Source organism: Pseudonaja textilis, chromosome 2, assembly GCF_049901715.1.
Source record: "Pseudonaja textilis isolate UNSWEBS1 chromosome 2, rPseTex1.2, whole genome shotgun sequence".
Taxonomy (NCBI): domain Eukaryota; kingdom Metazoa; phylum Chordata; class Lepidosauria; order Squamata; family Elapidae; genus Pseudonaja; species Pseudonaja textilis.
The window spans coordinates 132,906,535-132,931,687 of record NC_141991.1 but is presented as its reverse complement, the minus strand read 5'-3'; the positions used below and the strand labels follow the sequence as shown (position 1 = coordinate 132,931,687).

The following is a 25,153-nucleotide window of genomic DNA, read 5'->3' as shown; positions in this document are numbered from 1 at the left end:
CCATTGCAGTTTTAAGTCAAGGATTATCCGCAATCCTCTCAAATGAGAGAAGGATTAACCATTATTTAGGCTTCATGATAACCCAAACCTACAGCACAGCCATCTGCATCTGAAGGCCAACTGCCCCCTCCCAATTCATCTTCCGATGTGGAAAAATTCATTCTTCTTTCTGGTTACAGCACTCCCCTCCCTTACCCATGACGGTCACAATTTTGCAATCCATACTAAGAAGCTTTTCCGATGTGCTATTCAGAAGTCTGAAGAAATAATAAACACCAGCGATAAAGACTCAAGATCACCACACATTTCTATTCACAAGGAAAAAAACTCCAGTCCATCTTTTTATTTTTTTGAAAAATTTCTGACATTACAGAACTAAACTGAAATGTATTAATTCCACTCTTACATTTCATGACATAACAGAAAAACTTCATGAGCCAAGAAAGGGGAAGAAGCTTAAACTAAAATATGAATCAGCATTTTAACAGCTGAACAGAGAAAAGGAATTAAAATGCTGCAATTAAAAAAAAAATCATGAATGAATGGGTAAAGCATGTAGAACTGAAAATTTACAAACTAGTTAAAACCTGGAATTGCTGACTGCTCAAAAACTACACAGATGGATCATGGGGATGAACGGCAGAAACGGGTAATGAGTGAGGTTGGTGGCATTGTCCTAGCTGCTTCCCATTCCACCAGTCTCCGAAGAAAGCCTACGATGAAAACAAAAGTTAAAGTCTTTTAACAAACGTAGACAAACAGAAACAGATTTTGACACAGATCCAAATTCTGCTTTATAACATGGCTTTTTTCAACCATAAGAAGTATATTGTTCATAGAAAAGTTGTATTTGGCATACGGTACTTTTAAACTAATTTTTCAGGGGCAAATGCCCCACATATCAGTTAATATAGAAGCAGCTACAAACACACAAATAACAATCTTGAATACCTTGAGATATCCAAAGTCAGCTTTTGTACATTCATCCCCATATCAAGCATGGCTTCCAGTAGTCTTAAATATTCAACACCTTCTGCATGTGTGCGCACTAGCCAAAACAGTCACCAGAATTCAGGTTCACCAGAGTTTTTTAGAAGTAGACTTTGCTTTTATTAGCATATTGAAACATATAGCCTGTGACTTGGCTGCCACTTTTTTAGTTCATTTTCATCCTGCCTTTATTATTTTTATAAATAAATCAAGGCAGCAAACATATCCAATACTCCCCCCTACTCTCCCAGAATCCTGCGAGGGGAGTTGGGCTGAGGGAGAGTGACTGTCCCAAATGTCACCCAGCCAATTTTCATATCTAAACTGGGACTAGAATGATCTCATGGTTATTGCCTAAAACGCTTGGTTATGTATGTTCAGGTATTTAAGCAAGATCGGATTTAAGTCAAATCATTAAAAGCTATCAGAAATGGTTTTGATTTAAAGGAGAAATTTGTTCTTCACCAACCTCGATTTTCAAATTGTTAAATATAATACAATTCGTATAAGTTTTACAGCTGACTGATGCTTACAGCAGAAGTGGTTTTATTCTGCCTATAAAAATATAAAAATATTCTAAATGGATAATTGCTTGTAAAAATCAGAAGCCCCTAAATGGAGGGATGGGAATGATGAATTCTCCACTTTGTTTCCATCACGAAGGCACGTCTTAATCCACTGACTGGTCTTAATAACAGATTTGCTGATAAAACTATTAAAAAAAGAACATTAAAAGTCTTCAACCACTTGAAATCTACAGCCTGAGGTCTGTATATTTAAGCAGAAGCCATGCTATACAAACTTACCTTTTAGGAAGGAGGCTCTCTGATAGAGAGACTCACTGACAAGCTGCACCCAAATCAATAGGACAAGGGTTAGACAACACAAATGGGTAAGGCTCAGCTGAATAGGTCTTTGCCACAAATCAGGCCGGAATGGGATAGAAGAGTGATTAAAATTAGACCCTATATATACTACTGAATAACTGAAACTTCCCAGTCCTTTATTAATAGAATGACCCAAGACAGTTTTCCCTGGAGTAACAGTTAAGACTTCTTGGTAGCCAAGGATACCGAGGTGTTGGGGAAGGACTGATTTGGCCATATAAAAGGACAAAAAGAATTTGAAGACAGACCCATTGAAACAAGGGCAGAGAATGGCTCATGCTAACTAAATACAGTAAGAGGTTTGAGTACATCCAAGTAGTTCACCGTTATTTTTGTGTGGTTTTTACAGGGCAGCCTTCCTAAGATGATTTATAGAAATATAACTTCCGGAAGTCCCAAATTGGCATAGTCAAGGAGGAAGGCTATCTCACAAAATGAAAGAGTGTCACATCTGAGCAAAGCTGGTTTACCCTTCCTTACCCGCCCCCCAACATACTCTAGCAAACACTGGAAATGTCTTTCTTTTTTAAAGAGTTAACTGCTCACTGCATACCATTAATGGATTATGTATTAAATACAGCTTGACTTTTTTTAAATCACACTGGTAAGAGCAATCACTTATTCTTGATTCCTATATTAGAAAGGACTGAGGAAGAGTGGGTTTTGCTACAGTGTGTTGAAAAGCAGCATCTCCTCTTGGTCTGTATGTTTTGACCTTCAAGATACAGAACAGATGATTATGTGTGAACTTAAAAAATATTGAAAAATGAATCTCAAATAGCTTCTGCTACTTGGCCCTCATTGTGTAGCTGTACCTTGGAGATGAGAGTATGATTCCACATCCCAAAAAGCTGGGACAAATTCAAATCAAATTTACAGATACAACAATAGATTACTGCTATGAACAAGTCGTGGCCCAGGAATAACAGGTTATAGAGAATTAAGACTCTATCTTGTAATTTCTGTGAAATAAGCAACTTTGGAAGCATAACCCAAACCCAGAAAAAAGACCTGCTACTAATTTTCCCCACTATCAATGAAGCCAGCTGTTTTAAAATCTATAATTTTTGCACATAACACATGTAAAGTGTGCCTGCCTTGATATAATTTGGCAGAATAACATTATTTTCCTGCTGCCATCATAAAACTAATAGTGTTAAAGATTGGAAAAAGTGTAAAGGTGGATGTGGATGCAATCTTCATTTTTAAAAAATGAAGCCAAATGCAGAAGTCAAGTAGTGATACCCACTTCCCAATACTGTAAGTTTGATATAGTTATTATTGAGAACTAGTGTTTGTGCAATGTAACAAATAGCTTCTGGACAACACATCACCATCTTACTGGTCACAACAATCAGTCTCTACAAGACACTATGAAACAGACGGCCAATCCATAAGCTTGGTTAAGAGTGGACAATTTTTACTTGATGTGATTACACTACAGCAGAACAGATTTTTTTTTAAAAAAGTTACAATTGTGAAAGTCAAACTGCAGAAACAATTACTAAAAAAGACTCCTACCATTATTAAAGGAAAAAAAGATTTGACATAACTGCGTAAGTCAGCCAGTTAATGGCCATCCCATCCCTTATAATAGGATCAGATTAGACCCTCCACATCCCTGAATGCAAAGTCCAAAATTATGTAGCCCCATAATCTAATTGCCATTTCAAACTTGTTCCAATTTTAATACAAAAGCACACAATTCTTATCAATTTTAACAATTTCCTTTTGTTATTCAGTGTTACCTCAACACTTTGAAAATTAATAAACATCCCTCTTTTTTTTTTTCAAACTGCAATGTTCATGCGGCAATCCCAGGCTAAAAATCAAGTGATTCTGATTCAGATGGGAAAATAATATGAGCACCATGTTAAACACTAGAGCTCTGCTTTTTATTACATTATCCTATTTGTCTGCCTTCTGTTTCCAAAAAGTCCTTATTGGTGAAAACAGGCGACTTACTTGGTCTTTAAAATTAGGAGAATTTGCTGGGACAAGAGAAGCCAACTGGCTAGCTTTAGCAGAAGACTTGCTTTCAAGACAAACTACATGGCCTAAGCAGCATCTCTTAAAAGACACTATACACAAGCTAATATTTTCATCAATAATAATGAGGTTTTTATACTATAGCTCTGGGCTACTCATCTATCAACTTGAGGATTAGATCTTGTATTTGATTCTTTTAGAACCTATGGCAAAAGAAGGGTGGATTTGCAGCACTAATAAAGCTGTTTACAGTGTGCTTGCTGATCCAAGTTCTCTTATCTCCTTAGTGATAACATAGTCTTGGATGTAGAGAAAGCCAGGTATCTGAGGCACTTGCGTTTTTCAGAGACCTACAGCAACCCCTACAAAAGTATAGGACATACTGTATGTGCAAAGAAATGTATCACATTTCTACCAAACACGTGAATGTATAAACATGCTAGCTAGGAATTCTCATGGACAAGCCATAGCCTGAATGCAAACACAGTGCACAAGGCCTACTACTCCCTGCCTTCACTTGGCAACTTCACAATTGTATACTGAATGGTTACAGCTTCCCAAGCATAGAGCTTAATCATTTAATTACACTCCAGGAAAGCCTTTTCTAATAGGATATATATTTTCTGTTAACATTTCCATCAACCCCAAGGCGATACGGCAGCAGGCAGGGATGACTGAAATTTTGGTCCCAAACACTTGGGGAGGGGGGGGGGAGGCTATCAGGCTGAGGAAAACTATTCTAGGACAATAATCGACCTCTATTTAAAGACTTTTAGCCTGGGTGTGCAATGTGATAGCCACCAGTTTGCAGTTCTATAGTCTGGATCCAATTCAGGCACATCTGTGCACATTCTCACTGTAATAGCTTTATTACAAGACAGACATTGAGACAGGTTTGACCAAAGTAGCCTCTTTGCAACAGCTTAAACCAAGGTATCACAAAATGAATAGTTTTATTAACAAATGCTAGAATCCCACACCCCACCAACCCTTGCCCACCCACCTTATTTCATGTAACAATGCAAACAAAATCTACTAAAGCAACAGCTACAAGCTATATAATCAAGATTACTACTGGACTCCAAAACTGATTTAACACACTTGTTCAATTGTCTTTGACCTAGTGGAGATAGGCAGCAAAAAGAAACTCCATTCTAAAGAATCACAAGCTCATTTCTGTTTTCGAAGTTTAAAAAAAAAAAAATCTCTTCCAAGTCTCCTCTACAGGATTCCCCATGGCTGAAAAACAATCTGCTGTTCCTCTAAGGCCACAAGCAGACTCTCAGTAGGGAGAGAATCTCTGTTTTTCCGTTTTCAGTTTGTTAGTAACACATGGCACAGCTGAGGTGGTGGAGGCACCCTTAGCAGCAGACACAACATTTAGAGCCAGGAGAGGGACGGGTTTCATGCCAAGCAGACTGGAGACACAGGGGGCGGTCGGAAGAGGGTTGGGGAGGCTGGAGGGTGCGTCGGAGACCCCTGCTGTCGCAAGCGAGGGGGTGGTGGTGGAGGAGGAAGAAGAAGAAGGGGTGGAGGGTTGAGAGAGGTTGATGCTGAGGTGGTCGGGGATCGTGACGGAGGCTGCCTGGGAGGAGGGTTTAGCGCTTTCTAAACTGTAACAGAGGAAAAAAGGAACAAAAATACGGGTGGGTGGATGGGAACACCACACAAAAAGCACAGGACACAAAACAGCTTAAATAGCATGAACCTAGTCTGGAAAGGTTTGGAAACAGCATAGCCCGAAGAAAGATGGGATGGGGAGAGAATGCTGGCTGCCAGGGAATCTCAACATTCTCTAGATGTACCAAGGTCCATTTAAAGCCCCCCTAAACATTGCCCACGGGGTCCCAACCCTAATACCATTATGAATAATTCCAATTTATTTTGACTTCAGAAGTGGCCATTTTGTTGTTTAATACAGAACTACATACCACCCTTTGAAATTACAGCAAAGAATTAAACCAACGTGGTCATGTTTATTCGCAAAAGTTCTCCCAGCATTCTTTGCTTTGCCTTCTCAACTGTTATTTCAGATTTAACACAGACTGCATTATTCAAATGTCTCTTGGAAGTAGCAAAACCAACATTAACACTGTGCTGAGTTCTATAAAATGGTACTATACCAACCAGGAAGTCCTAAATGAACTCCAGGAATTCAGCGTTGCCTTTTCTCCATATTAATTAAAGAAAATAACTTATTTTGGAGAGGCCATTTAAAACAATGGATTTCATAAAATCAAATTCCAGAGGTAGGGCTTATTTTATTTTTGTCAGAAACAGTTCAATGAATTGTAGGCTGATTTGAGGTTTTTAGCCATCGTACTCATTTAGGTTTCAAAGCAACTTGTGCTTGCTTAGAAAACAGGATTCACAAGTTTACTTTCATCCAAAAATACACCTTATGCTCTGGATGTATTCTCTGTCACTTACTGTACCCACAGAATTCGTTCTCTATTAATAAACACTTCATCGTTAAGAGGCACAATGTTTTGTGACTACCCAGATAATAAATAGGCAATAGAAATAATTGTTTTCTTTTCATTGAGATGCTTCTGCATTGGCTATTGATTCTCCTATTGAAGCTCAAGTTCACACACACACACACAAAAACCTACATTATCTACCAAAAACATTAAGGTATGTGTAAACATTCCAAGCTTGAATATTCAGAATTCAGAACAGCAACTGAGCATTTTGTGTTCAAACAAAATGTCTACCATTTTTAAGTTTTATCCCAAACACAGGGCAACTTGGAGCGCTTCATTCCATGTTGCTTTTGAATATTCCAATGCCCCACAATAGGGCTTGGATTTAGAAGATTTTAAATGGGATTTAGCTAATAAAGCATCAGGCAAAATTGCCATCCCTGCGATTGGCAACAGCTAGTTGAAGAAAGGAAACTGCACAACTGCTACCTATCCAGTTGTCGGTTTTACAGATAGTCCTCCCTTAACAACCATTTGAAATGATGGCAGTCGTAGAATGGATGCTCTGTTGCCTTAGTGACCTAAAGCATCCAAGTCTGTTGCAAATGGTTGTGCATTCCTCACCATCATGTGACTACATATTGGATGGTTGCATTGTTCAGCAGTCACACTGAGTTCAATTTGCAATGGTTTTTGCTGGTTTCTGAAAATGCCCAAACAAATGGGGTTGCCTGATTGCCACAAAAATAGCCAAATTATTTCCAGTCATGTGGATGCCTCAACCTATAAACTGCAGTGATGTACGACTGTAATTCTGAGCTCAATTATGGCAGTAAGTCGAGGACTACTTGTACTGTTATTTTAATAAATCTTTTGCTAGGGATCAGGTTATCTTAAACTGTAATGGAATTTGTACTTGCGCAGTCTCTCCATTATGTGTTTTGCTTTATTTTACAGGAAGTTTGCCAAAAGATCAATATGTGTATATTTATCTGAAATTGGGTTGCTAGGCTATTGAGTATTCAGGATAACATGCAAAGAAAGCTCCAACAGAAAAATATACTGTTGCTGCTAATATGCCATTTATGGGCTATGCTAAAGTCAATCCACTGATTTAGTCCTTGTGTAAAAAAATTTTAAGTGTATCTGAACTAATCTCCTTAATTACTTTTTTTCTGCAGATTGGATGATGGGGGGAAAAATGAGCGGACTACTGCCTGCCTAGTTTTATTGTTTTACAATGAAAAATGAAGCAAATCCTTGCTATTAATCTCTTATGATATAAATCTTCAGAGGTTGGAAGTCTCTTGAAACCTTACAGAATGATGTTTTGAGTAAGTTATGCTCTGCACATGGAACAATTTTATTTTGCTTTCTGCAGGAAAATGATACAGTTATTCTACTTGATATAGCTAGACTTATACTTTCTTATGCATCTTAGAATGTAGATTAGGAGAGGGGGTTGGCTTTTTTTCTGCTGCTTAATGCATAGAGTGGTTCATCCCTATTGCTTAATACCAGATCGGCCAAAACTAATAAAATTTTGCAAAAAGATTGAGCAACCAAAATAAGACACACAATTTAGAAGGAAACTGTACAATGTGGGTCATAATTATGTACGAAGCACTTTATTTCTAGTTACTTCCCGTACAATACTTCTTTTTAGGCTCTATGTATGTCAAAACATTCCAAGTCCTTGAGTTCAGTCTGAAGCTATTATTATCCCTCTTTGATTGCACAGCAGCCATTTGCAAATGTCATTAAGCCACTTACAAAACGTATTTTTGCAGTTGCTACTATCACCACCACCACCACCACATTACATTACATTACAGTTCTGGCATAAATTTAATTGGGGAGAGCACGAGTCTTTAATGAGAAGAATTTTAGAAGGTCTTCATAGCAATGAGTGGAAAAAATATTCACTCCAATAGTGGATCCTATGCTAATGTTTAGCTACTGAATTGAAACATGAGTTTGCTGGGCAATCCCAAAATGGCCACTTCTGTTCAAAGACATCTGAGATTTCTGGGTAGTTTTTAAAATGTCAACAACTTCACATCTGGAATATACTTGTTTGTTATTCTCTAGCAGCCCTGAAACTAAACTGTAGATTCTTAACATTACATAGCTTACTTTCTTACAATGGATACTTTAGTCATTGCATAGATGGCAAGGAAGAGTATCAGGACATAGAAGACCAGCTGTTTGGGTCTGGACTTTTAATTATGGAAGACATTGCTTTCTGTTAAGCTGATAATTTGCATTTTGCCTCACAAGATCGTATGGTAAAGGCTACTTGCCAGTTGGGGATTGTAAGGGCAGAGCCCCAGAAGCTGCCATTGCTTGCTGCAGAGCCCCACTGAAGCTCATTACATTACTGAAGTTCGCTGCAAGCAAAAGCATATATGGAGATAAAGACCTGCAGGAGCAGTGGCAGTGGCCAAAGTCACATTCCTGGGGCAGAGCTACCTCTACCTTTTTCTTGATAAATGGCATACTGTTATCATTTAGGAGCCCAACTAAGCAGCTCTTTTTTAAAAAACAAACAAACATAGTACTTAGCAATTCCAAGTCTAGCTTGCATAACAGTTTTTTGAGAAGACAGCTACTAATTTTTTTTTTTAAAGGAAGCCCAAGGTCTACAATGCAGTGAAGGATGTACTGCATGTCTTATTTCTCTCCTCCACCTATAAGAACTCCAATACCTTCCCAACCTCAACCCATACATCTGTAAAGATGAGGTAGCTCCTATGCACTAAACAGCAGTTTTGCATTATTTCTGCACAAGAGTGGGGGAAGGGGTGGGGGGCAATTTGGGAACTTTAAATCTTTTTAAAAGGTTTTTTTAAAAAATAGGTATTTCTTGTATCATCTGAGACATGCATTAATAAGCAGTATACTAAAAACTTACCTGACATTAATTAGATATTGAGCCAGGCTGATGCTGGCTGCAGATCCAGTTATAGTAACCTGCCTGTCAGTAGATCCTTCCACTGGATTGGCAATTTTGATCTGCGCCCCAGACATCTGGCGAATCTCATTGATCTTGGCGCCTTGACGCCCAATGATACAGCCAATCAGCTAAAAAAAAAAGAAAGAAAACAAAATCTTAATCAAATTGCAGTCTAAAATGTGAAAAATGTTTTTGTACTGTTTTCAGACTTGGATGAGGCTGATGTCTAGAAACTATGTAAATGCTATTTTCTATCAGGAAGCTTCACTACTGTTAAAAGACCTTTTCTTAAATTGTTTTCCAATTGGCATATTAAGCATACGTTAATTCAAATGAACAAAACTGTCCTGTAGTGTTAACCTAGTTAGACAAATAAATGTTATCTTTTGTACAGTATTCCTATATTACCAAAGAATCATAACTTTCTTTAGAAAAGCAGTTTAAAACCTAGGCATTTCAATCTTAGTAGAAAAAGAGCAAATGCTATCAATTTTATACTTGTTTTATATCATTACATGCTCTATAATGTAAAGTAAAATTAAGGCAATGGGGGGGGGGAGTCCACCTTCTACCATATTGGTCTGTGTGTCAATATTATTCATGAGTAAAGCACCTCCTTTATTAAAAAAAAGTCACTACAAGAGGAACAAGGCAAAACATAAATGTATTTGGGCTTAAAGCAAGTCTTTTGGATTCAAAGCAACACATACTCAATTTCAACATGTGCTGTTTAAATCAACCTAATGGCACCCCTGAATGTTAATAGTCAAACTGTGTCTTCAAGGTAACAGCACAGCTTTTGGTGCTCATAATCAATATTCTTTTGAAAGGTTCATAATTGCATTAATGCTGAGATGTGCAATCGTTTTCAATATTTTTGTATGCTAAAGGCTTCTTCTCAGAAGGCCAGCGTAATACCTTTCAAACTAATCATTAATCCAAGTTTTAATTTGTAAAGACTTTTCTTTATTCTAAGTTGCAATGTTTGTTTCAAAGGACTACAAAGAGAAAGCATAACTGTTCCTTTCCTTTTCAGTTACAGAATCATAATCTAAGAGACACCCTAGACTCCTAGATGCTTTGGTGTCATCATTCATGAATAGGTAAGCCTTCGACTTAACAACCATTCCTTTAGAGACTGTTTTAAATTATAATAGTACTGAAAAATTGAGTTCTGAGCAGTCCTCATACTTATGACCATCATAGCATCGCCACAATTACATGATCAAAATTCAGCTGCTTGGCGACTAGCATCCTGGAGTCATGTGATTGCCATTTGCAACCTTCTGAGCCATCTTCCAACAAGCAAAGTCAACAGGAGAAGCCAGATTCACTTAACCATTGTAACGATTCATTTAACAACCATGGCAAAAATGTTGTAAAATTGGGCATGACTCAACAATGGATATTCTGGCCCAAACTGCAGCTGTAAGTCAAGGACAGGTAATTTAAATGCCTTCTTCCCATCTCTCACTATGCCCTAAACTTAAACTAGAACAGCTATCTAAATTATAGCACATACCATAATTTCCCTGAAATAAAATTCCTGAAATGGTATCTCAAGACAATCCAGAATAGAGAGCTTTATCCCAAGTGGGCATGTTTGAAAAATACTTACATCATTTGGAATGGTGAGTTCATGAGAAGTAGTCTGAGCTGATGCATCCAAACCTGCTAACACACAGAAAGAGATCAAAACAAGTTTAAAGTTGAGATAATCAGCACAGTGCAAAACTGAAATGCGAATCAGGCTATCATTTGCTGCTGAAAAAATTACAATCTTGAAGTGCTCAAGCAAATGAACAAAATAAAATGTTAAGCTTAAGCCTGACACTCTCTCTCTTTCTTTGGTAAACTCTGATTATAAGAGACAAGAATGAATGTTTGTGCTTGGCTAGAGCAAAACGAAGTAGTAATACAGTCTCTTCTTATGAACAATGAAAAAAATCAATTATCATCCTTTATATAATTTCCAACAAGTTGTAATAAACACAGACCCAAAGCAAACACTCACGTCCATCAGTATAGTTTTAGTTGTACATAAAGTTATTGCTGCCTCATGGCACAACTCTCAAGAAACTTCTTACTTCCTCTGATATCTACGCATCTGACAAGAACAGGAAAAGAGGGCTCCTTTGGGACCTGACCCCTGACCTGGGACTATCGTCCCCAGGGCCCATGGGTGTAGGCCTTTTCCATCATGGAATCCCTTCTCTGGAACACCATACTCCAGATATCAGAATTCTGCTAGGATTCTAGAAGGCCATTAAGTTCTGCCTTTTTCAAAGGGACTGGTGAATCATCCGTGTGGCACCTTCTGGGTGGTTGCCGTTGATTATCTTGGTGCTGTATTTAGTTTTGTGGTCTGTTATTATTCATTTTATTTGTTATTGTGGTTTTTACTTTATATAATGAACCGAGGCTGTATCTCAGTTGTTTTTTACTGGAACTGCACAGAAGCCTGAACAAATAATAGCAGTACCATCTGTACTGTTCAAGACGCTTGTGTATAATACCATTTTTATGTTTATCAACCCAATATAGCTATTGTGTGGACTTTTGTAGCTGCCCTGCTATCTTCACTAGCAAACAGCTCATGAGAAGAGAATAGACTTATTCATTCTATTATCTGCTCTCCAATATAGGGTCCAGCACACCATATTTTACAGAAGGAAAAAAATATCAAATATGATTTTGCACCTTTATCATGTGCTGTAGGCTTTCCTCCCTGCACTATAATGCAGTTAGCAGAATTTGGTAACTGGGAAAGACTCCCCTATCATTATGAACATACACAACAGAGTAACTAGTTTTTTTTTTCAGTCATTACCCCAATAGCCTTTCACATCTGGAGAGCTGGATTCAACGCCTGTCAAAATACAAGGGATAGTAAGTGTGGTGGTCCTAGCCGAAGTCCTATCAGACTTTCAGCAACAAGGCAAACTTTTATACAACTTGGTACAACTATTTCTACCATAGTAATTGGAAGGCAAGATGCAACTGGCAATGTTATTGAAAGGACCAAAGGAGGAAGCAGCATCAACATTTTCTTTAAAATCAACACAACGTTTTTTTTGTTCTTGAGGATAGTAACAGTCACCTGTTTTTCAAGATTGGTACCTGTGGATCCTTTGCTTTTTAAGTGAAAAAATGAGCTTAAGGCAATCATCTTAAAAGGCCAAGTGGAGATTCTTGGACTGCTAGCTTATATAATAAAGAACAACATTTTCATACCACTGAATCCAGTGTTGCCATGAGACATTGGAAAGTGTGACTGTTGCATTGCCAACTGATGCAGCTTGGTCAGCTAGAAAGAGAGAGAGAGAAAAATGGATGTTAGGAATTTTGCAGACTTACTTGTTCAGCACAGTTTAAAGAAAAACAGACCCTGCAAGCTGAGCATGAGGTGCTGCCCCTTGGGATAGGGGAGTTCAGGAGGAAAACTGGATTGAGGAGCAAGCGCTTCCCTGAGCAGAGATGGGTACAGACGGTAGAAAAGCACCAATGGGGTGTGAAGCCAACACCCATCTCAAAAAACCCTGGCTCAACAGAAGGCATCTGCAGTGAATTGTGACAAACACCAGGAGACAAAGCACAAACAGGCAAAATAACACAGAGACTGATTTGCAGTGGTGCTTGGGACCACACCATGCAGGACTCTGTCAAGCATTTGGAGGGGAGAGGTATATCATGAGTGACCAGAATGGAGTCAGATGTTCTCCCCAATCTTAAACAGTGCAAATTTCTATAGCTCTTGGTCTTAAGACTCACTCACCCCAGCTCCACCCTTTCTTGCTCTAAGCATGCTACATGAGCAGAGATCAATTCCTATGTGCCCTTCCATGAGAAGTACTACAACTATCTCACACACCAGAAGGTATTAGTAAAGAAGGACAGGGAGGGGGAAAAAGTCCTTTCACATCAAGTGAAGACAGCTAATGGTTTTATTAGTAGAAAGTGTGCCAAGAAAAGGCATCCCAAGCAAAAGCCCGTCACCTTATAACGACACCTGTAGTGACTACATGATGTGCTGGCCATCATGTTTAGAGATGAAAGCTCAAGTCTGAAGCTAGCTTCCCCTCCACCACCAGGAAGTGCACTACAGCCAATGCCCTATGCCATTTACTAAGAACCACAATGACAGTATACCATGGAGTTTTGTTTTGCTTGTTTGGGGGATCTGATATCAAATTGTGGGACAGGGACTGGAACTTGGATAGAATGCCAAGTTTTGCTGGGCAAGTGTGTGTCACAGGACACAGAAAAAGGAGGAGAGATTTAAGGTTGATTACATAAAGAACCGAACAAAATTTGGGGCTCATTTTAGGTTGGATTGTGGTTTCAAATTAAAACAGACTTCTAAAGTGGCTTGTTGAGAAAGCATGGAGAAATTTTGAAGGGAGAAGTGGGTGATTTCAAGACAAGAAGTGTAAACAAAACTTACATCTGGCTGTGGAATGGCATACTGTCCTTGAATGGTATAGGCCTACAAAAAGGAGGAAAACAGTCCTATTAAAAACCATTGGACAGCCACCCAGTGACAGATAAGAGTTCAACTAGCCAGGAAGCCAGAAAGCTGAGGGGAGAATTGTTGGTGTGGAGCCTGAAAGCAGGTCTCTTAAAGGGGCTCCCTGTATTAGCTAGGTGTATATAGTGTTTGAAGGGAAAGTGTTCCCCACTACAAAAATGATTAGTATTAACAGCTGGTTGTTGGTGAAGATTTGTTGTGTAAGCAGAGGACTGGATAGTGATACAAGCCCTCCTGCCCTACACATTCTGCACTGTTGATTCAAAGGGAAGATTAATGACTTCCTATAGCTCCAACTGTTTTAACAGCTAAAAAGAACCAGCTGGGTGTTCATCCCCATCCCCATCCCTTTAAAACTTTACAGTGGACTATTACAGTCAGGCACTGGATGGCAGAAATACATCTGGAAGAATAAGGAGAAAGCAGCAGCCAGCCAAACATGATGATTTTAGGAATAACCCTACTGAAGAAACCCAGCAAGGCAGTCACTGTATGGGGACTTGCTTAACACTAAGTGAAGCTTTGGAAGAACTTATCTCTCACTGGTAAGGGCATGGGGAAAAATAAGGCCCTGGTTGGAATTGGCCAAGCAGTTGCCACCTGCAGGTCTGCCTACTGGCCTGCCAGGTACTGTTTGGTGGCCTTAATCCAGTTCCCAATGAACAGGAGTTCACAGCACAAGCCGCCACCACCAATCTTGCCACCCTTGTTGGCAGTCTCAAAGAGGCCAAGGATTGAATGGGCCATGGAGACTGAACTCCCCTCTCACCTCTTGAGGTGGTCCCTCCAGGTCAGAGTTGAGGCACATTGATGGGGCGGTGTGGGGGTAGCTTGCACTGCCGCTGCTGTACCTGTCCTGTGGATAAATAGAGGACTTCAGTCTCCAGGGCTGTCAATCCGAAACCTTTCGCTAACACCAAAGTCACATAAAACTTACTCTGATCAAGGGTTAATCTCTACTAGGCAAATGCTGGCTTACTCTTAACTCAATAGCAAAGACAATGTGAGATTTCCCTGAGTGCAAACCCCAACTACCTTCAACTTCAAGGACAGGGGGACTACATGAATATAAAGTATTTTATTCTAATGGCATTAATGGGTCTACTCTGCCACAAGATCAATTTCTAGGATGCAAGTGACCTACTTCAAATATCTTCGGTAACCTCCCAAGTGCCTCTGCACTGCCAATTAATTGCTTAGCAAGCTATCAAGAGCTTCTGGAAGGTAGGTAATATGAATGGGGCAAGGAAGAAAGAGGAAGGGATTGAGGCAAGAACAAGATCACAACAGCACCTTTCCCCCAGCAAGATATCCCAATGTAAGTAGCGTATGAATGTATATAGCACTGGGTACATTGCAGCCAGGCCTTTCCAGCTGCTGCCTCTACATTTCTGTTGCTGACTGAAATCTATTTCCCAGTGCCATCACTGCTTATCTTGACAGGCTGGCTTAGTCCACTTGACCCAATCCATCTCTGAAGCATCTGAAAATTAATGCAGCCCCTTTCAAAAAAATAAGCTTAAAGGTGGGCCTTGAGGCACTGTGCTCAAAAGCAGTTGAATGTCTATATGTTCCAATTCCACATACTCAAGAGCCTTCCCTGGACACATAGTTCTGAGAGACCCGCTTTTCCGAAGTGCATGCTTCAACCTCAAACCAAGTCTACCTAAAATGATCACAAAGATCTTCAAGTCCAGCTAAATTATCTGAGCACTTGCAGTCCACCAAGTGAATGTCATTGAAAATGCTTAACTAATCATAGGATTCCAGCCAGCTGAGAGACTGAAGTCATGCACTGGCCGTAACAATTTATCAGAAAATTAACGTATTTGTGCCTCATATTCCTGTGTGCTTGAAGCAGAATAAAATAATTGTATCCCAATCATTTATTTTTAAACTAGCCACAGGTACTCCTTCATGTGTCATTAAAAAGAAAGTGGCACTCATTTCCTTTTAAAAGGAGGAAGAAAGTTAAAAGAAACAATTCCCAGATATTCCCGAATTTGTGCTCAAAGGTACGGTGGCATCAACCAGCAACTCCTCACTTTCTCAGCCCTCTAGGACACAACTCTCCCAATATCCACCCGTCTCAATTCAGCCCCTGCTGCTTTTGAACTATGGTTCTGCAGAATTAATAGTCTATTAATAATCACTAATTTGAAAGCTGATTCAAAATTGAGAGGCCAGATAAAAAGAGATTGCAAACAGTCTTATGCTTGGAGTGGATTATAAATGCCAACAAAATCCTGCAAACCACAGCGCTGACTACATTAATTTCCCAAAGAGACCAGAGTTTTGTGAACATTTGAGAGCAGCCTCCAAAGAACAAAACCAAAGCAGCAGAGATAGCACTGTGCTGGCCAGATGGGCAGCACAGGTGAGAAGCATGCAGAGTAGTTTGATGTGTGCTGGCAGTGTTGAAGCTTGGTAGGCTACTGCTGTTTTGCCCTCACCCACGCCCAACAAGAGGAATGTCCTTACCTGACCGCCTGCAAAGATGACAGGAGAACTGGATGGCTTGGGCCGATAGGGGATGGTGACACCCTTTGGGGGAGACTAGATTACAAAGAGTCAAAGGAAAACATGGTTAATCAATAGGGACTTCTCAGAGACACTATCTGCCAGAATACTTAAATAACAGGCTGAACTACACAATTAACTGATCTATCTATGGCTTCTACAATTCTTTGATTTGCCTCTGAACAGCAATCACATCAATCTTCTTGCAAAAGAAAAAAAAATACTCTTGATGCCTGAAGGCAGTTTCCTTGTGGCATGAGTTCTCAGGCAAGAGTTACCTCCTTCCAACAGATACAAGTGTAAAAACAGAAATGCTATAGTTTAAAACAGGACAACTAGGAAATCTAGAAGCAAATAAATTATTTCTACAAAATGAAGACAAATGACATAGAACTGTGACAATAAGAAAAGCTTTCACTAAGAAACATAGCACTGATTTTTTTTTTCATATTCCTCTATGTGCAAATAATTGAAGAGACAATTCAGCTTTCTGGCTAATCAAGACAATGAACCAATTGTTATCCTTTGGAAAACCCTTTACCTAAATGACATTGTAAGCACTATTTACACCAGGGGTGTTAAACTCGTGGGGTCAGATGACATATCATGACTTTTATCCCCTTTGCTAAACTGGGCATGGGCGTGGCCAGCACGACGCATCCGGCCCACGAGTTTGACAGCCCTGATTTACACAAATCATCTTGCTACTAGAAAAGGGGTACATGCTTTCTCCTTCATAAAACTTTCTTGCTGCACTTTATGGAGCAAACATAAAATAGTAATTCAGCTGACAGCATGGGAATCTTTTATCAGTTGCTCAAAATAAAATTAAAAATCAACTGGCCACTAGGCAATGAACCTGTTCTCTTTGCTCTTCTGACATCTACTTTCTATGTGAAAGTGTTCAGCCTTTATAAAAATAAAGATTACCTCCAGCATGACCACACAGATCTGTTTGACACACTCGATGATGGACTGTGGAATCCCAGCAATGGTGATTGCTCTTTCAGTAGAGTTGGGTAACATGTCTCCTGCCACTTGGACCTGCGCCCCTGTGCTCTTAAGATTGAAAAAGAAAATGATTGCAATGTGGTATACATGAATACTGTAGTCAAAATAATTTGACAAAGATCAACATCAATTGTCGTGGACAATATTATTTATAGGCCTAATTCAACTTCAAACAGATGCTCAAAAATAGAAAACCATGCACATTCCTAACTTTTCTAGAATGGTAGGAATAAAACTAATTTACAGTTAGAGGTAAATTACCCAATTCTAAAGCAAAAGAACCTTCCTGCTTTTGAAAGGAGCCTCGGTGGTGCAGTGGTTAGAGTGCAGTACTGCAAGCTACTCCCACTGGAGATCAAATCCCACCAGATTGAATTCGGCAGATCGAATCCCACAAGGCTCAAGGTTGACTCAGCCTTCCATCCTTCCGAGGTGGGTAAAATGAGGACCCAAATTGCTGCGGGCAATATGCTGACTCTGTAAACCACTTTAAGAGTCCTGTAAAGCACTATAAAGTGGTATATAGGTCTAAGTGCTATTGATATAATATCTACAACTCTTAGGATCAAGTCATTTATATTTTTAACCAGGATAACATCCTGATAAACTGTAATTGCCAATGTAATTATATCAAATGATTCAGTAGTTCTATATGCTTCAATCCACAAAGCCATATACTTAATTTCTTTAATGAAAGGGATTATCCAAATGATGTTGGTCATCCAAGATGTTGTGAGTAATGGGGTGCAGGGAATGTCAGCATAACTCTTCTGTTAAGGTATTATTTTATTTGATACCAACTTATTGCCAGAGATAGAAAAAGATGTGAATGAGAAGAGTAGCTTTCCAAAAAGAAAACCGAGCTTGGTTTCAGCCATCCTCTATTGTCAGTTTCATGAGCACTAAATATAAATGGCTGTACAGTACAGTATTAAGCAGAATGATGCAGAGTCAATGGAAAACATTCATGTTTACTCCATTTGGCAAAAGATGAAATCATAATGAGAGTATATTTTTCCCCCCACAGTATACTATCTCACAATCCTAGCAGAATTGAGTACCCACCTCTCTTATCTCTTTGATTTTGCAGCCTCCTTTCCCAATAAGAGAACCACATTGGCTGGCAGGTACCACGAGTCTCAAAGTAACAGGGGGCCTGCTAGAAGCTGTACTATTAGTCATTGAGCTGCTGATGTCCTGAAAACAGAGATTAATAAACTTCAAATAAGCAAAGTTTCATCTGGAGACTGTGTTGAAGCACTCTGCAACTCCTGTTTCAAATAACTAAACTCTCCTCCATCATGTCCTTAGTAGATTATTAGCAATGTTCCTAACAAGGGAACTTCTGATAAGGTAAATATATGCTCTTTCATCCTTGGACCATCTTAAGAAATTCCTCCCATATTTTCCCTTACAGCAGGGGTGTCAAACTCATGTCATCACAGTGGCATCATGTGACATATCGGGGCTTTTCCCCTCTTCACTAAAATGGGCATGGGCATGGGCAGCACATGACACATCCGGCCCATGGGCCAGGAGTTTTGACAGCCCTGGCTTACGGTATGTAAGAATACAAAATGTCCTCCAACATTTATACAATTAAGTTCTTATTCAGCATATTACAAACAAAATATCTTTACTTCACATACTGTAACAGGGAAACAACTCCTAACATGAAAATATAGGCTTAATATCAGTTCTAAAACAGGCTAGTCTTCCCATCCATCTCAAAAAGGCTCAGCTATCAGACATAAAACCCTGCTTACAGTTCAATATTTTTATCTGTAAAACTTCAGTCATGATAGAGACACCTGCACTATCTTAAAAACCTAAACTCAATAGCTACAGCAGTTTTCTGCTAAGCAAGTTAAAATTTCCATACCAAGAACAGTAAAAATATATATTTCACTACTCAAAGACAAAGGCTGAAACTTTGAAGAGGGGATAAAGCAGAAAAGGCTGTTTCAAGTTGTGCATGTTTAGACACTGACTTTCAAGTTAAGAAGCCTGTTTTAGCATGCCAAATTTCAACCATTTCAAATGAACACCCCTTTAATATTTAAGTGGCTTTCCATTGAAGGTTACTCTTTTTTAGCTTGTAATTTTAAACTATATTCCTATGCTTTATTATTTGGTAGACCAAGGGCATGATATTAAAGCAGCAGGGTCAGGGAAGTCAGCCAACTGAAGTTAAGAAAATGACTTCACAAAGCTGCTAATTTTAGGAGCAACTCAAAACTGTTTTCTATTTATTCTGATACTAAAAAAAACCCCATGTTTTAGAACGGATTTTCTTCTGGGCTTGCTTTTGAAATTATAACCAAGGCAAAGATGAAAAAAAAGGGGTATCTTACAAAATGTTCCCATCCTCTATTCCAGTGGAAAAGGGCACTGCAGGACTTTAGCAGACTGCTCTTTAATTTCCAGCCTGTAAAAAGCTGGTATTGTACAGATTTAAGAGGAAACAAAGTCAAAAAATACTTGCTCCATTTCTCCTAAAATCAGAAGAAATGGAGACACCCCTTATTTATTATTACTGCTATTCTAACTGGGGCATGCACAATTTGTAGAGGGGAAAGGGACACACTGACAAAGTAAAAAATTATTATGGGCTACAAAGAAGTACCTGGCACACTAATTAGCTACAGCAAAGCATCAGTACTGGAGAGGCCTGGAGATGCTAAGTAGCGCATCTCCTGCAGCAGTAAATTTATTGACTTTTTAAAAAAAATACCAGCAGACACATAGGGCTATTGGCCATATGTTATGCCAGCCTGCTTTATACTCTGAGGCAGCTCAGGCAGAAGCATCAACTGAAATTTTCAAAGGTTAAAAAGAACTGTTGCTATTTTTGTCTATTTTATTGAGACCAGAGCTGTTTAGAGATGACAGGATTGAGAAAATTCTCCCAAGTGGCTATAATTTCACAGGGCCAGTTTGGTAGAGTAGAAGTAGAGCAGAATAACACAGTTGGAAGAGACCTTGGAGATCTTCTAGTTCAACCCTCCTGCTCCGGTAGGAAACCCTATACCATTTCAGACAAGTGGCAATTAAGGTGCTGGCTTAAGGTGCTGATTTTTAAGCTTCCCATAGCTAGGTGACTTTAGGTCTGTTGCTCTCTTAGCAGAACCCACTTTCACAGGGTTGTGAGGAAAAGCAAGCCACCAGAATATTAGCTGATTGGTGACTCTTGTCATTTATATGTAACTATATACAGGTTTACATGGCAGGATAAAAATGTAATAAATGGAAAATCCACAGTACAGATTTGTTACATTTCTGATTTCTGCAAAGTAGAAGCAATGATTTGCAGAACAATTGAAGCATTCTTCGAAACATATCTCTATATTGTATCAGAGGCACTCAGAGATTTTTTTTTTTTAAGAATTAGGGGAATTGTGTGGGAAAACTAATTAAACTCTTTCCCATTTGAGCATATTGCAGGATGAGAGCCATTACTCTACGGTAGGATCAGAAAAGTCCAGTAGCATTTCTCCACTCCAGCTAACAAGTTTTGACAAAATAAGCTCTACACCTTATGGAGGGAGCTCACAAAAAGTGTGTATCTGTTAATAAAATTTGTTAGACAGAAAGATATGTGATCAGACTGAGGCTTTCCCCCCTCCTTTGAATAATACCATCACCTTATCATGGGAATCTGCTCAGCTTAGGACCCTAACTCATTATTTTTGAATAAGAAAATAAAGATCTACTATCATTTTTTAAAAAATTATTTACATCATAAAAATATGGGTTCTAAGAAAATAATATCTCCAAGTTAAACCTACTCAAAGCAGTTTCAATTCATGCTAATTACCCCAAATGCATTTCATAGTCATATCCTCAACCCATCAAGGATCCTCTAATTAAATTCACACACCTCTTCCAGTTTATCAATAATCATAGCAAAAGCTTTGAAGATGGCATTAGTGGGTCCAGCAAGAGTGATAATCCGTTCTGGGCAGTTCCCTTCTGAGATGTTAATCCGTGCACCACTCTAAAAGAGAAAAAAAATTGAATTGCTAGATAATAATGCACCACTTCTCAGGGCTGCACTAAGGTTTCTGGGATTTCTTTTTAAGTAAGTATGCTAAGGTTCGGATTGTAGCCTCCTTTTTTCCACTTCACCTTTTCCCCCCATAAAGTTCTCTACTCCAAATTTATCTGGAAACATCCACTTAAAACAAAACAAGTATAGTGCAAGAACGTAACTATTGATGTTTAATTAAGGATGTCCATATTGCCCTATTTATCAGGCCCATTTTATTTTCCTTTTATCCTTTGAAACTTACCTCTTCACGCATCTTCTTTACAGACTCTCCTTTCTATGCAGATGGAAAAAAAAAAGCTTGTCAAAATTATGATTAATTCAAATGTAAGAAAATACTAATTAAATTGTGTCACGTACCTTCCCAATGATGCTTCCAACCTCCTGAAACAGCAAACATGAAAAGTTATATTTTTCAATAACTTAACAAATGTCGATAACCATAAGTTCCCAAACATTATGTTTTTAAGTCCTACATTTTTGAAACAAAAAACATTTTTACAATTAACAAGAGGAACTTAAATTTAATTTGATAATCTCAAAGCTCTGAAGTAATTGTACTGGAAGAGGATTTAAATCAGCATTTTGAAGCTATACTTAATCAAGTTAGATTCTAGTTTCCCTTGTTATGGGTTAAGACAACAATATATGGCATGCCAAGAGCAAGCAGATGTTTTAATCTGATCAGACAACTGGATTTTCCAAGGCATTTACTATGACCTAGTTTTATGCCAAGACAAAGAACATGGAAAGCTACAATTACCTTCCCATGCATAAGTAGGCGAATAGTAAGTGTGACATTTAAACCTCCTTCAATTACGCCGGTGTCCATCTTGAGTTGTGTTCAGTTAGGTCAGGCTTAGTCAGTGGTCAAATCTTTGGTCGCTGGGAGAGAAAAAACCGCACTGTAATAGAAAAATACCATCTCATCACCCACCAGTTCATTGGAACCATTTCCACGGTCTTTAATGTATTATTTGAAAACATTTTTTAAAATGTAGCTTAAGGGAAAGTACACCAAGGGATGTAGCGTTTTCTCCCCTTTTAAATAGCAATTTTGCCACAACTCTGAGCAAAGAAAAATAATAATAAATTGTGGCCCTTGACTGTTGACAATGGAAGAGAAATATTAAAATATTGCCAGAAGGAAAGAAAAAGATGCAAAAATGTATTCATATTAATCCTGTCTGGACATCAGTTTGGTTGAGTATACAATGTCTGAGGCTCATTAGAGTCCTTTGAGATTAATGCCTGGATTGCACTGCCTTTCCCATTCATAAATTGTGGATACTCTGTATGTCGTAGCATTATGTACTCACAGTAACATCAGCTTGACAAGAGAGAATGGGCCAAAGTAATCTCTACACCTACAGATTTCCAGGTGCTTTCTTTTAAGAGTTGATACTCTAAGATAGATTTCCATCTCCTATGTGTTTATTCATAACATATTCAGATACTACTTGGTAAATAGAAATGTTCATGTTTACCAGAAATATGGATTATAGTTGGTGCTTGAAATACTCAAGTTATGAACTAAATAGATTCCCCTTAACAATTAGATTTTCTATTCATTCCCAGATCCTTTTCCCAATTTTGCTAAGATAGATATCAACTGTCATTTTCAGTTCCACAACAAACCAGTTTTTCCATTAGTTCCAAGTTCTTTTGGCAATTTCTGCATTAACAATATTGAAATAAAACTATTTAAATCTGTATCAGTATGCAACACTTAAATCACCTTTTATATCATATCCAATTTTAAGCACCAAGAACTTCAATCTTGAATCTATTAAATAACTTCTGAGCATGTGCAATATGCTTTACTTATGCTACTGGCTCAACACTACAGGAAGCTATAACACATGCGTTTTTTTAATTAATGAAGGACAAAAATTACTTGTTCATTAAGATATGCAACAGTATTAAATGCATTTTGATGTATTTGGTGTATTATTAAGGCATCAGGTGAGAAACTGGGAGACAGAGAGTTCTAGTCACACACCTTAACACAAAATAAAACTGGGTGACTTTGGGCCAGTCACTCTCAGTTTGAGAAAAGCAGGCAAAGGCAAATCATTTCTGAAAAACCTTGCCAAGAAAACTGCAGGGACTAGTTCAGGAAGTCGCCAGAAGTCCACATTGGCTTGAAGGCACCAAAAAAATAAAAAATCAGTATTAAGAATATAGATGGACAGATGTCAGAAATTGCTTTTTATTGTAAAGAATTAAGAATTGGATTAAGTATTTTTTTTTCCTTATAGCCTAGATAAAAATATACCATGAATAAAAGACCATGATTTCACTTTATCTGCCACATTGCACCTAAGTCTCTATAATTTTAAGTGTGTTATTCAACACTCTCCCAAATCCTTATTTATGTTATTCATGTAACTCTCAATCAACAATTTAACACATTGGATTAATAAATCCAATAAATTAATAAATGCACATAAGAAGGAAGTCTGCTTTGCTTGTTTACAGTTGTATTTTTAAAAATCTCACTCATATAAGAGTTTAATCTCTCAACTATTTCTATTATTAAAGTTTCTATGGAGAGGACTTTATATTTTTCTAAAAGATCTGGCTTCCCTCTCAATGTTTCACCAAGAGGAAAACAAATAAAAGTGACAAAATTGGTGTGTGTGTGTGTGTGTGTATGTGTGTTCAGCCTATTCCACATTAGGTGTTTACTAATATTCTCTATAAAAAAAAAAGTAGGCTAAATACTCCTAAATGTGTCCAGTGTCGGGGATGAGGGAACAACAATCCCACTTTTATTTATAATCTAAACCCTACTCGGGGTTTTAAAACAAAAACAAAAAAATCCTTGAGGCAAAGTTCTTAATACTGTGTCCGACTTTTCCTCCCCAAAAGACCTGAGAAAGGCTTAAAAACAGAACCGCAGTTAACATTGGAGAGGGCGCTGTATCGCTGGCCGGAGGTGCTTTGAAATTACACAAGACGCAACTCCTCGGCGGCGGCGGCGGCGGCGCTCGCCAGCGGGCCGCCTCCATTCTCCCGGCTCCAGAGCCAAAGCGCGTTAGAGCGTCAGCCTCGCCCTCCTCTCCCCCCACCTCCAATGCATAAACTCCGCCCTCCCTTTTCCCCCCCTCTCTCTTCTCTCCTTCCTCCCTCCCTCCCCCCTCCCTCCGACCGTCCCTCGCGCGGCCCGGGCCTAGGTCCCGCCCAATGTGACGCAGCAACAGCGCGCGCGCGCCCCCGGCCCTGTGCGGCCTCCCCAGTTAGCGCCCCCCGCAAACACGCAGAGCGCTGATCGCGCGGGCCCCACTCCGATACGCAGGTGGCAAGACGAACGCGGCCGCCCCTCCCCCTCCCCTTCCGCGCCTCACACACGCACTCGGGCCGGATTAGGCCCCAGTAGGCCGCGCGCGCATCCCCCAGCTTCCTTAGTGACCTGACCGGGTTGGGAAAAGAGGACTGGCGGAAAAGTGAAACTACTCGAGGCCGAGGATTGGGAAGAGGGGTGGGGGTAAACACTAATCCAGGGTTTGTAGGAAATCTTACCTGGCGGGATAGCTGGCCAGGCCAGGCCTCGCACGTCCGCTCGCTCTCTCGCTCACTGACTCGCTCGGGCGGGGGGAATGGGACGGGGGAGCGGGAGGAGGGAGGGCGGGTGGTGCGTGGGTCTCCGGGGCGGGCGGAGGGAGCGGGACAGGGGGAGGGGAGGAGGAGGAGAGAACCGGGGTGGGCGGGTGGGATGGCGGCGGCGGGAGGAGGGCAAGGGCAGCGGGAAGGGGCTGCGGCAGCTGCTCTTGCGGCGGCGGCCTCGGCGGGTCT

The 25,153-nt window shown here is 39.5% G+C and overlaps 1 protein-coding gene across 33 annotated transcripts; it reads right to left on the bottom strand.

Moving 5' to 3' along the window:
- Window positions 1–305: 305 nt before the first annotated feature.
- PCBP2 (poly(rC) binding protein 2) lies at window positions 306–25,153 on the bottom strand. Of its 33 annotated transcripts, none has more exons than XM_026714779.2 (15): window positions 24,881–25,153; window positions 22,119–22,260; window positions 21,716–21,739; window positions 21,600–21,632; window positions 21,188–21,304; window positions 18,373–18,504; window positions 17,227–17,355; window positions 16,258–16,332; window positions 14,546–14,632; window positions 13,693–13,734; window positions 12,483–12,555; window positions 12,079–12,117; window positions 10,867–10,922; window positions 9,207–9,376; window positions 306–713 (listed from the first exon to the last, which is right to left on the bottom strand). In XM_026714779.2, the coding sequence occupies exons 2-15, from the start codon at window positions 22,185–22,187 to the stop codon at window positions 677–679; spliced, it is 1,083 nt and encodes a 360-aa protein (XP_026570564.1). In that variant the 5' UTR covers window positions 22,188–22,260; window positions 24,881–25,153; the 3' UTR covers window positions 306–676. The 33 variants fall into 33 exon arrangements, with proteins under 33 accessions (XP_026570564.1, XP_026570566.1, XP_026570565.1 ...); XM_026714781.2 differs by having other exon boundaries at window positions 10,867–10,919; XM_026714780.2 differs by having other exon boundaries at window positions 22,119–22,240.

What these genes read in the sequence shown, in the direction of transcription:
- PCBP2 (XM_026714798.2), bottom strand. Translation starts at nt 22,187, where the DNA reads ATGGACACCGGCGTAATTGAAGGAGGTTTAAATGTCACACTTACTATT. An exon ending in TAAAGAAGATGCGTGAAGAG is followed by an intron (nt 21,305 to 21,599) that starts GTAAGTTTCAAA and finishes TTTCTCTTTTAG; the next exon opens with AGTGGTGCACGGATTAACAT. An exon ending in TCTGTGTGGTCATGCTGGAG is followed by an intron (nt 16,333 to 17,226) that starts GTAATCTTTATT and finishes TTTGTAATCTAG; the next exon opens with TCTCCCCCAAAGGGTGTCAC.